Source organism: Chrysochloris asiatica, unplaced genomic scaffold (genome assembly GCF_000296735.1).
Source record: "Chrysochloris asiatica unplaced genomic scaffold, ChrAsi1.0 scaffold00412, whole genome shotgun sequence".
Classification (NCBI taxonomy): Eukaryota; Metazoa; Chordata; class Mammalia; order Afrosoricida; family Chrysochloridae; genus Chrysochloris; species Chrysochloris asiatica.
The window spans coordinates 678,085-694,803 of record NW_006408930.1 but is presented as its reverse complement, the minus strand read 5'-3'; the positions used below and the strand labels follow the sequence as shown (position 1 = coordinate 694,803).

The 16,719-nt window shown below is 38.2% G+C and overlaps 1 protein-coding gene across 1 annotated transcript in view; it reads left to right on the top strand.

Moving 5' to 3' along the window:
• Positions 1–12,213, top strand: part of NOL8 (nucleolar protein 8) — a 54,299-nt gene extending 42,086 nt beyond the window's left edge. Inside the window, exons 12-16 of the mRNA XM_006876764.1 lie at positions 2,308–2,570; positions 7,208–7,334; positions 8,903–8,973; positions 11,450–11,532; positions 12,163–12,213. Coding sequence (XP_006876826.1) covers positions 2,308–2,570; positions 7,208–7,334; positions 8,903–8,973; positions 11,450–11,532; positions 12,163–12,213 — 595 coding nt within the window. The remainder of the gene's footprint in view (positions 1–2,307; positions 2,571–7,207; positions 7,335–8,902; positions 8,974–11,449; positions 11,533–12,162) is intronic.
• Positions 12,214–16,719: the final 4,506 nt, after the last annotated feature.

Below are 16,719 nucleotides of genomic sequence, written 5' to 3'. Positions count from 1 at the left end.
TAGTTTCAAACTGCTGATCTTTAGGATCTCAGCCCAATTTGTAACCACTATGGTACCAGAGCTCCTTATCAGAAGAGATTAGTTCCTAGAAAAAACATCGTGTTTGACAAAGTAGAGGTTCTCTGCAAAAGAGAGGAAGACCCCCAATGAGCTAGACTGACACAGTACCTGCAATAGTAGGCTCAAACATGACAACAATTGTGAGGCTTGTGTAGGACCAGGTAGTGTTTTGTTCTCATCGCTATGAGTCAGAAACAACTCAGTGGCACCTACCAACAACATGTTTTCCAGAGATTGTCTTAGATTTGGTCTTTTCTTAGAAGCCTTTTCTTAATTTCATGGCTTGCTTTCTAAAGATTGTTTTTAAGTGCCATCAAGTCTGTTTTGATTCATATCAACACTGTAAAGAGTTTACAAGGAGCAGCTGGTGGGTTTGAACAGCTTGTGGTTAGAAGTCTAGTGCTGATCTTATAGCAGCACACTAGGACTCCATCCTAAAGATGAGAAATCTTCAAAACCTGTAAGTCTTGACTTTTTTTTTAAAAAAAAGCCAACTAAAAATTCTTTCTTTAGTTTACTTCTGTCCTATCATCATATTTTATAAATGGCATTTTCTTGGAAATTTCCTTAGCTAGGAAATGTGCTCTCCACATTAGTATGGGGTGTTAAACTTTGTGCTACTACATAACAATCTAATTTCCAATTGCGTTTACCCCGTTTTTCAAGCCCTTAATCTGTAGCCTCATCAAAGGCTATGTGACTCTTACTAACAGTTTCCTCAGGGCACTTCAGGCTTTCACTAACACCCTCATCAATGACTGTCCAACATCTACCATCATTGTCCATGTTCCAAATGTCAAGCTACTCCTTCCTGTTGAGTTTTGGGTGCAGCAGCACCCCACTTCCAGGTATGAAATCTATATTACTGATCATTATGTAAATAATTGCCCCAAACGTTACCAACTTCAAACATTTATTGGGTTGAAGTTTCTTTGTGTCAGAAATTTGGTTGCAGCTTATTCTCTGGATAGTTCTGGCTCAAACTCTCTCAAGAGTTTCAGTCAAGGTATCACATGATGCTGCTGTCTGAAGGTTGACGATGGTAGAAATCTCTTTCAAGATGATTCACTCACATGGCTGGTATCAGAGTCTCAGTGTTTCACTGGTCTCCTATGATAGCTGGTTTCTCCTAAAGCAAGTGAGCCAAACTGTGGGGGTAATAAAGAAGTTTAAAAAACAACAACAGTGTATTCTGTTATCCTAGTCAAGAACTCACATACCATCATTATCTATCCTATTTAATGAAAGAGGTCACTAAGTCCAACTCATACTCAATGAATAAGGGAATTAACCTCTACCACTGTGTGGTGCTGTGGGCTAATATGTCAGACTGCAAAGTCGTTTAAACTGCAAGGTCAGTGATTCAAGCTCACCAACTGCTCCTTGGAAACCCTGTACAGGGTCGCTATAGGTCGGAATCAGCTCGACAGCACTTAACAACAACAACTGGAAGTAAGGAGTATCAAAGAATTTTCTTACCAATTTTTAAACCACCATTTTCAGGTTCAGTAATAATTCCTGAAATTGTGCACATAATTTTTTTTTCTTTCAAATTCATGTTAACGGCCTAGCCACTTTGTTTTACTTAGTGAAATAGTAAAAGTTTCTGTGAGATGGCTTCATTTTTAAGAACCTTTGACCTCATATTATATGGCATGGACTCATAGGAAAAAGGTAAAATTTCATTACCTAAAAACTCATTTTTTAAATAGCCATTTGATGTTTCAGCTCAAAGAGAAAAGCATATTAAATATAGAGCAGATTTATAGTAAAATAAATACTCCATTTCATAACAGACTAGAACATTTATACTTCATTTCTAAAACTAAGTTATAACCAAATCCTTTTATGCCACTTTCATACAATATACATAATTTTAGAATTTGAAGTGATCTTAAGAGTTAACTGGCTTAGTATGTTCCATTTGCAGATTTAAAAACTGAGACCCCTTGATTTTAAGTTATTTTCTTACTCTAAGTTAATATTTTAGGTGTCAATTTTGAACTACAGATTAGAAAATGATATAGACTATGATACATGTTTAATATTTAAAGCTATTTGAAATGATTTTGTCTAAAAAAGCTCATTGGATAAAGATTATGCTTTTCCAATTGAGTTTGTTATGTGGATCCTATTGATTTTTGAATGAATGAAATTAAGTTGTTCTAGGTATTATCTTTTGATGTCTGAGAGCTTTCCCAAAAGTGACTGTTTCTTTGAAATTTATATATCTCTCTGTCATAGCAGTAAAACAAAGAGAAAGAAAAACAGGACAGAAGGTGAGAAGCTGCCTGAGGTGTCAAAAGAAATGTATTATGACATTGCTTCGGATTTGAAAGAAAGACTCCAAACTACAAAATATACCAGTGAAAAGGAAGAAAACATATCCTGGAATGAGGATTATAAAACAGAAGACGTTAATGATCCTATATCTCTGAAGAATGAGGATGAGGAACCAGCTGGATTTACATTTTCCTTTTTTGATTCAAATGCAAAAGATATAAAAGAAGGTATTTTTTGACTTTTGCTTTATCACTTCAGTTTGAATTTAATATATTGTACATTAATTATAATGATATAACATAAGCTATTATAATGATATAGCATTAGCTGAGTACAAGCATTTTCCTCCCACACATACTAAGTAATGTGAAAGTCAGTATTATGATAAGAAATCTCACATACCTGATGGCAAATTTTTAGTTAATTGCTTATGAAGGAAGATTGGAGAATCGTGTGTAGCACCACTTTCTTTTGTTGAGGAGAAATATACACTAAGAAATGTAATTAGCCATATGTTTTAATATCTTTGTATGGTAAATGCAGAGTCCCTTGCTGGTGCAAATTGTGCTAGACTATTAACCAAAGTTGAAGTCCTGGTGTGGCACTGTGGGTTAATGTACTGGACTGCAAAGTAGGTTTGAACTGCAAGGTTGGTGGTTCAAGCTCACCAGCTACTCTACAGAAACCCTATACACAGTCGCTATGGGTAGGAACCAACTTGATGGCACTTAACAACAACAACTAACCCAAGTCATAGGCATCATAGAAGAAATCCCGTCAGTCTACTTCTGTAAATACAACACTTAAGGAAACCATTTAAAGCACTACTGCTCTCTGATTTATGGGGTTTCCATGAATCAGAATTCATTCAACATCAAGTTTTGGGGGTTTTAATGTAAATGCAATTGAAAAAGTCAGTGCTGTGTTTAGCCAGCAAAAAGAAAAAAAATTTAAGTTTATTCTGGGATTTTTCCGGGATCCAAGGAAAAGAAGAAATAGTAGTACCTGCATTTTGCGAAGTCTTGGTATGACACTGTAGAATAAGTACTAGACTGCAAGGTCAGAGGTTCAAATTTAGCAGCCACACCATGGAAACCCTATACAGGATCTCAGTGAGTTGGAACCAACTTGACAGCACTTAACAGAAACCTGCATTTTGTATTCCTCTTCAGGAGATTCACTTCTGAAGCCCAACATGGACCACAGGTTAAAGCCACCTCTCCTTACTAGGCTATTTCTCACCTATTCAGATGAATGTAGCTTCTCTGGAAGTTTATTGTAAAGAGCACTGTGTACGTTAGAAGAAAACTGTTAGACTGTGAACCACAAGGTCAGCAATGCAAGCCCACCAGCTGCTCCGCAAGAGAAAGATGAAGCTCTCTGCACCTGCCAAGACTTATAGCCTCAGAAACCCTATACAGAGTTGCTATGAGTCAAACTGACTCGAAGACACTTAACAACCACCACCATTTCAGTAGAATATGGATTCTGCCTTACAAATCAGCAGTCAAAGTAGTGTCTGTGTATTAAATGCCCTACAACAGGAGGTATAACAATCCAGTAGTAGTTTGTTAAATATTGTTGTAAGTAAGCCACAATCTCTCATGTCCTCTGCTTATTCTATTGCCTATGCCATTATTTCAAGTAGAAGTTTGAATTTTTTCTTCAGTTTTTTCCATTTGAGAAATGCTGAGTGTATTCTTCCATTTTGGTTTTCTATTATACAATATTTTACTTTGTCTTCTCTAGATGCCCTTTGAAAAATTTTGTTTGTCTCTTTTACTAATTTCTTAAATTCACTTTAGCTGCTCTATGCTGGAGAGCAAGTTTCAGAGTCTTCAGACACTCATTTTGGTATTTTCTTTCTTCCCTAGCTTTTGAATGCCCTTTTGCTTTCTTCCTGTATGGTGTTGTTTATGTCATACCACAACTCTTCTGGTCTTCGGTCATTAGAGTCTAATGCATCAAATCTGCTTTTGACATAGTCTCTAGATTCAGGTGGGGTATATCCAAGGTCATATATTGGCTCTTGTGGGCTTGTTTTAATTTTCTTCACCTTCAGCATGAGTTAGCATATGAGCAATTGATGGTCTGTTCCCCATTCGGTGGCTGACCTTGTTTTGGCTGACAGTATTGATCTTTTCCACCATCTCTTCCCACAGATGTATTCAGTTTGATTCATCTGTATTCCATCTGATGAGGTCCATGTGTATTGCTGTTTTTTGTGTTGTTTCAAAAAATTATTTGCAAAGAATATGTCGTTTGTCTTGCAAAATTCTATCTTAACAATCTCCAGCATTATTTATCAACAAAGCCATATTTTCAAACTACTGATCCTTCCTGTAAATATTCAACCTTCACAGTCCAATCACCAGTAATTATCAGTGTATCTTTATTTCACGTTTGATCAGTTTAAGACTGAAGAATTGGTAGAATTCTTCTGTTTCATCATCACTGGCTTTAGTGGTTGGTATGTAAATTTGAATTATAAATGGTATTAGCTGACCTTCCTTGTAGATGAATGGCTATTATCCTATCACAGACAGCACTGTACTTCAAGATAGATCTTGAAATGTTGTTTTTAATAGTTAATGTGATTCCATTCTGCTTCAATTTATCTTTCCAGCATAGTAAACTATAGGATTATCTGGTTTAAAAGGGCCAATACCAATCCATCGTAGCTCTCTAATGTCTAGGATATCAATCTTTATGCTGTTTCATTTTTTATGACTTCCAATTTTCCTAGATTTATACTTTGTACATTCTATGTTTTGATTTTTTATGGATTTTTCCAACTGTTTCCCCTCTTTTGGGTTGTGCTCCATCAGCAAATGAAGGTGATAGTAGCTTTATTTCTTCTCATCATCATGATCAACTCTTCTTTGAGGAAGCAACTTTTCCCATTCATACTTTGAGTGCCTTCTAACCCGAGTGGCTCTTCTTCCAGCATGCTGTCTAACAATGTTCCACTGCTATTTCTAAAGTTTTCAGTGACTAAACATTCAGAAGTAGTTTTCCTCTCTTTCTAACTAGTCTGTTTTCAGTCCATATGCTCAGCTGATAACCTGTCCACTATTCAAAATACAGGTGACATAGCTTCCAGCTTCATAGAAACATGTAAGCCACCACAGTACAAGAAACCAACAAACAAGTGGTAGTATTAGATAACTAACATTGTCAAAAATATGACCGCTTCACTCCATTGGAAAATATAAAAAGATGCTATTGCCTCTTTTAAATGAGTGATTCTTATTGTTATTGTTAGGTGGCATCTAATCAGTTCCAACTCATAGTGACCCTGTGCATAACAAACTGAAACACTGCCCAGTCCTGCTCCATCCTCATAATTGTCATTGCGCTTGAGCCCATTGCTACTACCACTGTGCCACTCCATCTGTTTTGGGGTCTTCCTCTTTTTTGATCTTCAGTTTTACCAAGCATGATGTCCTTCTCCAGGAACTGATCCCTCCTGATAATATGTTCATAGTATGAGAAATGAAGTCTTGCCATCCTAGCTTCTAAGGAGCATTCGATTGTGCTTCTTCCAACATAGATGTGCTTGTTCGTCTGACAGTCCATGGTACTTGACAGATACAATCTTTCCCCCATTTATCATGATGCTATTTACTGGTCCAATTGTTAGGGTTTTTGTTTTCTCTACATGCAATGCAGCCCATACCAAAGACTGTTGTGTGTTTTAAGTCATCTCCTTCTCTTTGAGCAAGCAAGGTTGTATCATCTGCAAATTACAGGTTGTAAATGATTTCTTAACATTATTAATATAATCTAGCATCTCAGATTATTGAGTAAATATGGTAAAAGAATACACCCCTGGTGCTCCCCTTTCCTGAATCCAGAGTCCCTTGTTCTGTTTGAATGACTGCCTCTTGCTCTGTGTTAAGGTTCTTCATGAGCACAACTGAGTGTTCTGGAATACACATTCCTCCACCATGTTATCCAAGGAGCTCTGGTAGTGTAGTGGTTACATTCGAGCTGCTAATCTCATGGTCAGCAGTTCGAAACTACCAGCTGCTCTGTGGGAGAAAGATGAGGCTTTCTGTTCCCATAAAGATATACAGCCTCGGAAACCCCGTACAGGGTCACTATGAGTTGGAACTGACGCCACGGCATATAACAACAACAACCTCTTAAAAAGGTTGAACATCTACCATTTCTTTTTGGTACAGTGACTCCGTGTATTCCTTCCATCTTCTTTTGAGGCCTTTTGTCTCATTCAGTATTTTGCACATATTGTTTTTGTTGTTGTTGTTGTTAAGTGCCTTTTAGTCGATTCCAACTTGTATCCACCCTGTATAGGGTTTCTGAGACTTAAAATTTTCCCAGAAACAGAAAGCCTCATCTTGTCTCCCACAGAGTGGTTTGTGGGCTCAAAGTACAGTCTTTGTGGTTCGCAGTTCAGTGCTTACTGCATTGAGCCAGTGCACTCCTATTTTGCGCATGGAATCCCTCAGTATTACAATGCAAGATTTGAATTTTTATTTATTTATTTTTTTTTTTTTCCAGCTTGAGAAATACTGAGCATGTTCTTCCCTTTTGGTTTTAATTAATGATTAACATATTGTAAATTTAAAGATAATTGTGCACAGTGATTGTACTGTATTTTTATTGCATATGTTACATGTTTCTTTCAAATAACTCTGTCTCCACTAGGTGTTTGGGTAATGTGCAGTGCTAATTTTTTCTTTCAATGGTATACAAAAGAATTACCTTGGCATACTTACATGACAATAGGGGGTCATTACATATGTTATTTCTATAAAAATATGATAATTTAGCCTACTTGTTCAGAAGTACTTGGTTGTTCAGTTATAACTCTATCATCATTTTTATTATGACAATACAGACACCTATAGAACTGAAATAATAAAACCTGGAAAGATTGCCTGGCAGCGAGACTCTTGTTTCCAAGATAGCAGCTCAGAAGGGGAAGATACTGTTGAAGAAGTACTTCAAAAAAACCCCAACCCTGGGTAAGTAAGTAATTTTTTTCTGTATAATTATATGTAATATTTCATAAAATCTGAGTTAGACATATAAAAGAGATAATATTTGTTGTTTTTGTTAAGTGCCAATGTATTGGTTGATTCATCGCTACCCTGTATAGGGTTCCAAGGAGTAAGCTTGTGGCTTCAACTGCCTACCTTGTAGTTCAAAGTCCAGTACTGATCCTACAGCATCACATTAGGAGTCCTAAGAGATAGTATTGTTGTTAAGTGTCGTGAGTTGGTTCTGCCTCATAGCAACCCTGTATAGGGTTTTCCGAGGAGCAGCTGGTGAACTTGAACTGCAACCTTGCAGTTCAAATGACTTTGCAGTCCAGTGCATTAACCCACAGCGCCACCTCAGTATCTAAACTTACATCCACAAAACAACTTTATCTTCTCTCTGTTTGCTCCTTTAGAGAGCTCTCTAACCTTTTGTACTGGGAACTTGTTTCATTTTCTTTGAGATTTGGGTAGCACCAGTTGAGCACCAAGGGGATCTGATGAGCACAGAAACAGGGAAGTGACAGTGATGTTGCTACTTGGGAACTGGTTGTTGCAGTGGGCTGTCTGACCTCCCCCATGGGACTACTGGCAACCAGAGGTGTGGTGGAGCTTCAGGATGGGCATGTGCTATCAGAAAGCAAGTCTTGATTATTAAAGCTTCAAATAGAAAAGAAAAATATTGAATAGAGAAGGGGTAGGATGTTCTTCAGAAGTTTTTTAAAAATCCAAAAGTGTTTAATTTATACAATGGTGGGAGACTTCATCAGGGGTTTCTGAAAAGTCCGCAGCTGTGTCAGCTAAACCAGAGTGCACATAATTTGCATTACTGAAATGGTCCTGGGTTAGTGAATCCAATAAAGTAAAAATTGGTAGTCACATACACACAGATAAGATCTTACTGAGAAAACTGCTTTCAGACAAGTTTCTAAACTGTACTGTATAACTAGATACAATTCAGAAACTTTTGCATAACAATTGTATATCTGTCATTTTAATTGAAAGAAAATAATGAAACTAAGACTAGATCTTATGGGAAAAGAAAGCAGTGGTTGTGGTGTGGGCACTGGGAGTGGGGCCTCAGCACACTGGGTGGGTAAGGTGATGCTATGTAGGAAGCATTTGATTTTTTTCTGGTACTTGCAGCTTTGGGGCCAGTGTGTATCCCAGAGTGTCTGAGTTAGCTAATTTGAGGAAGGGATTGTGCTTTCTGTGTTCTGTGTTTTCTTCTTTCACACTGTCCAAAAAAACCAAAACACAACGGCTGAGGTGGTCTTGTAGCTCCCCAGGAGAAAAGGGGAGACAGGCAGGAAGTGGGTGACTCTGGGCTTGGTTGCTATTAGAGGAGCAAACACATCCTCTCCTCTGACCCCATCCCAACCCTAACACACTCCATCACAGCCACAGCCACCTCCGGTGTCCTCATATTCGCCGCTGTTGGGTCCAAGTTTTCAAAGCAGTTTCAGTCTTTTTAGTACAACACATCTTTTGAAAGATTGCATTTACACCAACCAATATTGTGTGTATGTCTTTCTCTTTCATTTTCTTTTCAGAGAAGTATCATTACCTGAGAAAGAGACCAGTAGATTTTTCTTTTTCTCTAAGAATGATGAAAGACTTCATGGTAAGTCCATTTTTCCAATAACTGCTATAGTATAACAGATGCAGCTCTTTTATTATTATTTTTTTTAAATATATTTTATTTTTGTTGTTGAAAATGTACACAGCAAGACATATACCAATTCAATAATTTCTATGCGTATAATTCATTGAGATTGATTCCTTAAGTTATGCAACCATGACTACCCTCTTTTCTGAAGTGCTCCTCCCCCAGTAAAGTCAGTTAGATTCATAACAAACCTATGTACAGCACATTGAAACACTGCTGTATCCTGTGTCATTTTCACAGTTGTTATGTGTGAGCCTATTGTTGCTGTCACTGTGTTAGTCTATCTGGTTAGGGACCTTCCTCTTTTCCGCTGACCATCTACTTTACCAAGCATGAAGTACTTTTCCATGGAATTGTCCCTACTGACAGCATAATATCTAAAGTATGAGAGCTGAAGTTTTTCCATCCTCGCTTCTAAAAAGCATTCTGGCTGTACTTCTTCCAAGATAAGTTAGTTGGTTCTTCTGGCAGACCATAGAACTTTTCAGTATTCTTCATCAGCACATAATTCAAATGCATCTATTCTTCTCCAGTCTTTTATATTCGTTGTCCAATTTTCACATGCACTTGAAGCCACTGAAAATACCATGGCTTGGATTAGTTGTATCTTTGCTCTTTAACACTTTAAAGAGGTCTTTTACAGCCAATTTGCCTAATACAATCGTCATTTGATTTCTGGATTGCTGCTTCCATTCGTTGGTTGTGGATCCAAGCAAACTAAAGCCTTTGACAACTGTGATCTTTTCTGTTTATCATGATGTTAATTTTTTCTGTTTATCATGATGTTGGTCCATTTGATAGTTACGGTTTTGTGTCAGCATGGCTGGGCCTGGATTCTGTGGTTTGACAGGTAAGAGGTAATAAATCCCCCATTGTCGTTGCTGTTAGATGCTGTGTGAGGTAGTTCCTACTCACAGTGACCCTATCCACAACAGAACAAACACTGCCCAGTCGCACAAAGATTATGACAGCCTCATAATCTTTGTTACACTTTGAGCCCACTAATGTCACTGTGCCAATCCATCTCTTTGGGGGGTCTTCATCTTTCTCGCTGATCCTCCACTTTACCAAGTATGACGTCCTTCTCCAGGGACTGGTCCCACCTGATAAAATGCCCAGAGTGTGAGAGACAAAGTTTGACCATCCTGACTTCAAAGGAGCATACTGGCTGTATTTGTTCTAATGCAGATTTGTTTATTCTTCTGGTAAACCATAGTACTTTTAATATTCTCCTCCAACACCATTAGTCAATAGAAACATGCAAACGCAAACTATAATGAGAAACTGTCTTACCCTATTAGAATGACAGTGATTCCAAAATAGAAAACATTAGGTTGTTGCTGAGGTTGTAGAGCAACAGAAATTCTCATCCATTGTTGGTGGAAAGAGAAAAACGATGAAGCAACTGTGGAAAACTGTTTGGTGATATTTCTAAAAGTTTAACAGAGAATTACCTTATGACCCAGCAAACACACTTGCTGGTATATAGTCAGAAGACCTGAAAGCAGCAACATTAACCGACATAGACACTAATGTTCACTGCAGCAGTATTCATAGTTGTCAAAAGGTGGAAACTCACCTAGTGAATGGATAAATAAAAAAGTGTTTTATATATACAGTGTACTAATGCTCAGAGTCCTGGTGTGCCACTGTAGGATAAGCACTGGGCTGCAAGGTCAATTTGAACCACAGAGCCAGTGGTTGAAACCCAGCAGCCACTCCTAGGAGAACCCTATACAGGATCACTGTGAGTTGGAACTAGCTTGACAGCACGTAACAACCAAAGTAACTGCTCATGAATAAAGAGAAAAGATGTCCTGATGCTAGACATAACAGGAATGAGCCTAGAAAGCATGTTGCATGAGGTAAGTCAGTTACAAACAGACAAATTCAGTTTGATCTCACTTATATGAAACAAGCAAAAATGTAGCAACCAAAAATTATTTTTGATTTCTAAGAGAAAGAAAGAAGGAGTTTTTGCTTACGTTGCATTGAGTCTTAGTGGAATGATTTGGAGGATAGTGAGAATGGTTGTACAACTTGAAGAATGCAGTCTATGAATTATACCTGTGGTGGTGGTGTGCTGTGGAGTCGGTTCCGACTCATAGCAACCCTGCATCGGGTTTCCAATTCTGTAAATCTTTAAGGAAGCAAAACGCCTCATCTTTGTCCCACAGAAATACTGGTAGTTTTGAACTGCTGATCTAGAGGTTAGCGGTCAGACTCGTAACCACCATGCTACCAGAGCTCCTGAATTACACGTGTAGAAATTAGTAAATTACTGTACATTTTGTTTAGTATATTTCACCACACTTTTTTTTAAAAATGGCTTTAGCTAGAATTTACATCGGTGACCTTGATGCCAGCACTAGAATATTGTGTGTTTTGCTATTAATTAACTGCAATTATGTAATTAATCATTTTCCCCTAGTGGGTTCTGAGTTATTCTGGAGAGGAGCAGGAAATAATATAAACAGGAATTCTTGGGAAGCCCGAACAAATAGCCTGCATATGGTGAGTATGGTACCTCTATGTCGATTGTCTTCTAAAGTAAATGTGATCTATCCTTCTGCATTTCTTTAATGTGTCACTGTTTCCTTGGTTGTGTAAGAGTCCTTGGATTGAGGTTGGAAACTTAAGAAATGATGACAACTGAGAGCATGATTTAAACTCTCAGATTTAGTAGAGCTGAGGGAATTTAGAAGCTGTTTAATTCAACCCATGCAAAGACCAAATGAGGACGCAGAAGAATGGTTCTAGAGTGCCACCCAGGCTTCTTGAGTAACGTGAAAAACTGATGTGTGTTTTATTTTTAAGGCTGAATTGTAGTTCTCACTATAAAGATTTGAAGCCAATACATGAAACAATATGTGTATGAATTATTGAATGGAAAATTGATCTATTTTATAAATCTTCACCCAGTTGACAATAAAAAGTTTAAGAAAAGATGCCAAGCCCAAAGTTTTTACGATTTCTTGTTCAGTCTAAACTAGTGCTTGTGTTTCTAAAATGGGTGCACTGACTTGACTGTATGCAATCCTGAGGCTTGAGAGGCTAACTTTTACTTTATAGTTGCTTAACAACTGAAAAATGAAATAAATTTACATTTATTGTTAACAAAGATTTTTGGTTTTGTTTTCTTAGGACTGTCGGAAGAAACATAAAGATGCAAAAAGAAAAGTGAAACCAAAATAGTGTACATCAACGTTGGTTTTTAATACTGAATGTCAACAGTCTCACCTAAAGAGATGACCCAGAAAATAATTTTAGCTGACAAGAAATTACAGAAAAAAGGATATTCAAACTTATGATAATAGAATATCATTTCCAGTTGCCCTTTTTCTGTACTTCTTCCTAGGTAATTACTTCAAAAATTAAGTTGCTATTTTTAATGACACCCAAGATAGATCACCAGAATACCTTTTAATTCTTTTTGTGGAATCTCTTTGCCTTCCATTCTTAGTAACTCATAGACATCTTCTAATATAAGACTTACATGAAATTTGTTTTAAATAAGTACATCAAAGTAATTATGTTTTCCAAGTTAGGCTCTATGTTGTTAGGTGCAATCAGCCTGGTCCTACACCATCCTCACAATTGTTTTTATGAAATACTTATTTCTGATTGTACTGAATATAACTTGTCTCGATTTTATCTTTTTTTTTTAATACAATCTAATTGCATATCAACCTGCAAACCTATACTTGTGTCCTAATGAATACGGGACGTTTCTGACTAATCTGATATGATGCATTCTTTGAGGAGTACAAAATGAAGCAAAATATGAGGGGTTTAAGAAAAAAATATGGAAAATTCTGTTACCTTACAAATCCAATTTTTCCACACTTTCTTTATCCCTCTCATACAGAGGTATTACTTTCCTTGACCTATAGAGTTAGGGAGCAGCATAAGAAGACAGGTTCTGCTATCCCAAAATCCTGGTTAGAAACTTATGAAAAATATCTAATATCTGGAAATATTAGGAGTCAGAACCATTAAGTCCAGATAGGAAAGTAGATTTAAGAAATAAATCAATCTGACTAGGGTTCAACAGATAGGCCTCTTATCAAACTGGACTTGGTAATTGTAACCCAAGGTGTTATAATTTAACCCTTATATGTATATCTGAAATTATCTTAAATGTTTGTTGATTTACATCATGATGGTCTCTCTCAATTTAATCATAATTCCAATGTTCTGTCTTCTCTTAATGTATATCACATTATATCCTCATTAGACCTTGCTTTATGACAAACTGACTGGAACTGCTCATCTCTGCTACATACACATAGTGTGCTTTGAGGTGACTAGATGGAGTCCTGGTGGTGCTGTAGGATAAGCACTGGACTACTAACCACAAGGTCAGCAGATCAAACCCACCAGCCACTCCACAGGATAAAGATGAGACTTTCTGCTGCCATAAAGACTTACAGTCTCAGAAACTATACAGGGTTGCTATGAGTTGTAATTGACTTGATGGCAGTGGATTGATTTTGGTGGGTGGGCTGGTGTATAACTCAGCTGGACTATAAAGCTGGCCTTACTCTTCTACTCTTCTAAGATGGCATTCTCTAAAGGCCTCTCCATGAGCTCAGTAACAGAGCAAGTATTCCAAGAGTTATGAAGCAGCTGTTACTGTGTCAAGGCCTGGACCCAGACGTTGTCTCAGAACCATTTCCACTGTATTCTGCTAGTCAAAACACACACAGAATCTACCCAGATGGACCCTGGGACCGAGACCTTCAGCTCTCAATGTGAAGAGTACCAAAGAATTTGTGGCTATATTAAATCTGCGACACATTCCAAACCAGAGTCAGATTAATAAGTGACATCTAGAGGACTTGTGGTTGCCCCTCATGTCCAGTCTATGCATACATGTCTTTCTTGCCTGTAATAATCTTCCCTCGCCTTGGTCTACTGTGCCCAAGTTTACACTTTAACCCAGATCTGCACGTCCCAAGGCACTACTTCAAATATCCTGTTCTTATCCTACAAACTCAGAGCTAGCTGGCTTTTTCAGATATATCCCTCCCTCTTTACATAACTAGCTTAGAATCTTTTGTTGTTAAGTACCATGGAGTTGGTTCTGATTCATAGCAACTCTGTATAGAGTTTCTGAGGAGTGGCTGGTGGATTTGAACTGCTGACCTCACAGCAGTCCAGTGCTTATCCTAAAGTACCACACCAGGACTCCATCCATTAATACAATTATTCTCTTGAATATGCTTTAAATCCTAATTGCTTTCTTGTTCTTTTATGCTACCTGTCTGGTAAGGCCTCAAATTCAGCTTTGAATACGAACAGAACTGAAACAAAAAATTTTCGTCAGAGTGTAATTGAAACTGAATCACATACACAAAAAAGTTGTTCTGAATGAGAATCAAAATAGAAATGTTTTCTTTTCACTCCACTATTTCCAGTTCAACGATAATTTTTAAAATGTGAGACCATTTGACCATGAATGCTGAATGTTTCTCTGGCATATGGCTGCTAAGGGCACTGTTCATTGCTTTGGTAAGTGACATTGGCACACCCAGAGCTCCTCGTGGTGACTGCTGTTACTTGATAGGATTCACAGGCCAGTAAGAGCTTGTGGGGTTTTCTCTGCATGATCTCTCACAGTAATATGAACTGTGCCTACCTAACAGAATGTAAGACATGCTAGATGATGGGAATGCTAGAAATCTGAAGAGGCTGATCAAACTAAATCAAGTTCTGAATTCTGGTATGGGATTACAAAACTCTGAAGGATGGTGTCTGCCTTCCTTTAACTTCACGAGAAGGAAGGAGAAAAAACATCTGCCCAAGGTTAATTCCTATAAGGATGAGATCAGACATGCCTCCATCCTTCTTTGTTCCCTAACCAAATCTGATACCAGGTATCTGTCCCACAGCACTCTCTGCTTCTCTGCTTTATTCAGTAATTCATTGCAGCGATCACACAGAATTTTCAGGCCAGACTGCAAAGCCGTTTGAACTGCAAGGTCGGCGGTTCAAGCTCACCAGCTACTCCTTGGAAACCCTATACAGGGCCGCTATGGGTCAGAATCCACTCAGCGGCACTTGACAACAGTAACAAGTCATGATTATGAGGTTTAATATGAAAGTTTGTTGTTAAAGTGCTGTAGAGTCGGTTACGACCCATAGCGACCCTGCATAGGGTTTCTGAGGAGCAGCTGCTGAGCTTGAACAGCAAATTTTGTGGTTAAAACTGACTGCAGTCTAGTACATTAACCCACAGCACCACATTAGGGAAATTGCTGTTGTTAGGTGCCATCGAGTCGGTACCAACTCATAGTGACCCTGTGCACAACAGAACGAAACACTGCCTGATTCTGGGCCAACCTCACTATTGTTGCCACGCTTGAGCCCATTGATGTTGCCCCTTTGCCAATACCTCTCCCTGGGAGTCTTCCTCTTTTTCTCTGACCCTCCACTTTACCAAACATGATATCTTTCTCCAGTGACTGCTCCCTCCTGACAATATGTCCAAAGTATGAGAGACAAAGTTTGGCCAGCTTGGCCTCTAAGGAGCATTCTGGCTGCACTTCTTCCAAAATGGATCTATTGGTTCTTTTGGCAGCTCGTGGCACTTTCAATATTCTCCTCCAACACTATAACTCAAAGGCATCATTTCTTCTACTGTCTTCCTTATTCACTGTCCAACTATCACATGCATATGAGGTTACTGAAAACATCATGGCTTGGGTTAGGCGCACCTTAGTCCTCAAGTTGACATCTTTGCTCTTCAACAATTTTAAATGTCTTGTGCAGCAGATTTGCTTAATGCAATAACGTTGTTTGATCTCTTGACTGCTGCGTCCGTGAGTGATGATAGTTGATCCAAGAAGAATGATTTTTCATCCAAGGAAATTAGCAGAGTACAATTCAGGATCAGGATACAGTCCTTCAGTTCAGAAGCGCCTCTTAGGCATGCCAACATGCACACCTCACTCTGGTCCGCAGTCTCTGATAGTTAAGGTTTTGTGCCAACTTGACTGGACCAGGGTTCTTAGTAGTTTAACAGTATAGATGTAGTAATCACTCGTGATATCGTCAGCCCTGATCTGATATAATTATTCTATGTGCTGTAAATCCTCAGTTCTGTGTTAATGAGGTCAGGTGCAGTCTATAAGATTATATTGTATCTTGAGTCAATCTCTTGAGATATAGAAGAGATGAGACAAAGAAGTAGAATTCAGATGGAGCTACTGCAACCAAGAGCTGGGAGTAGAGTGTGCTCTTTGCACCTGAGGTCCCTCTATTGTGAAACTACTAGATCCAAAGACAGATTGACACATAGAGACCTCCAAGGAATGCTAGGCCTACATGTCCTGAAAGGAGAAGAGGATCTTTCTCCAGACTTCTAGCCTTCTAACCTATGAGAGAATAAATATCTATTTGCTAAAGCCATCCACTTATATTGTTTCTGTTACAACAGTACTAAGAATTTGGTATCAGGAGTGTCATTCTACTCTAACTTCCACCTAAAATGTGGAAGTTGCTTTGGAATTAGGTAACGAGAGGCTGGAATAATAACTAAGTTGCCTAATAGAATAAGCCTAGATTGCCTAGAAGAGATTTGGTGGAATTATGGATGTCAAAAGCAATTCTGATGAGGACTCAGAAGCGTGAAGAGTTGTATCATCAGAGATGGCAGAGATGATGAAAATCAATGGTACAGAAACTACAGCAACAGAA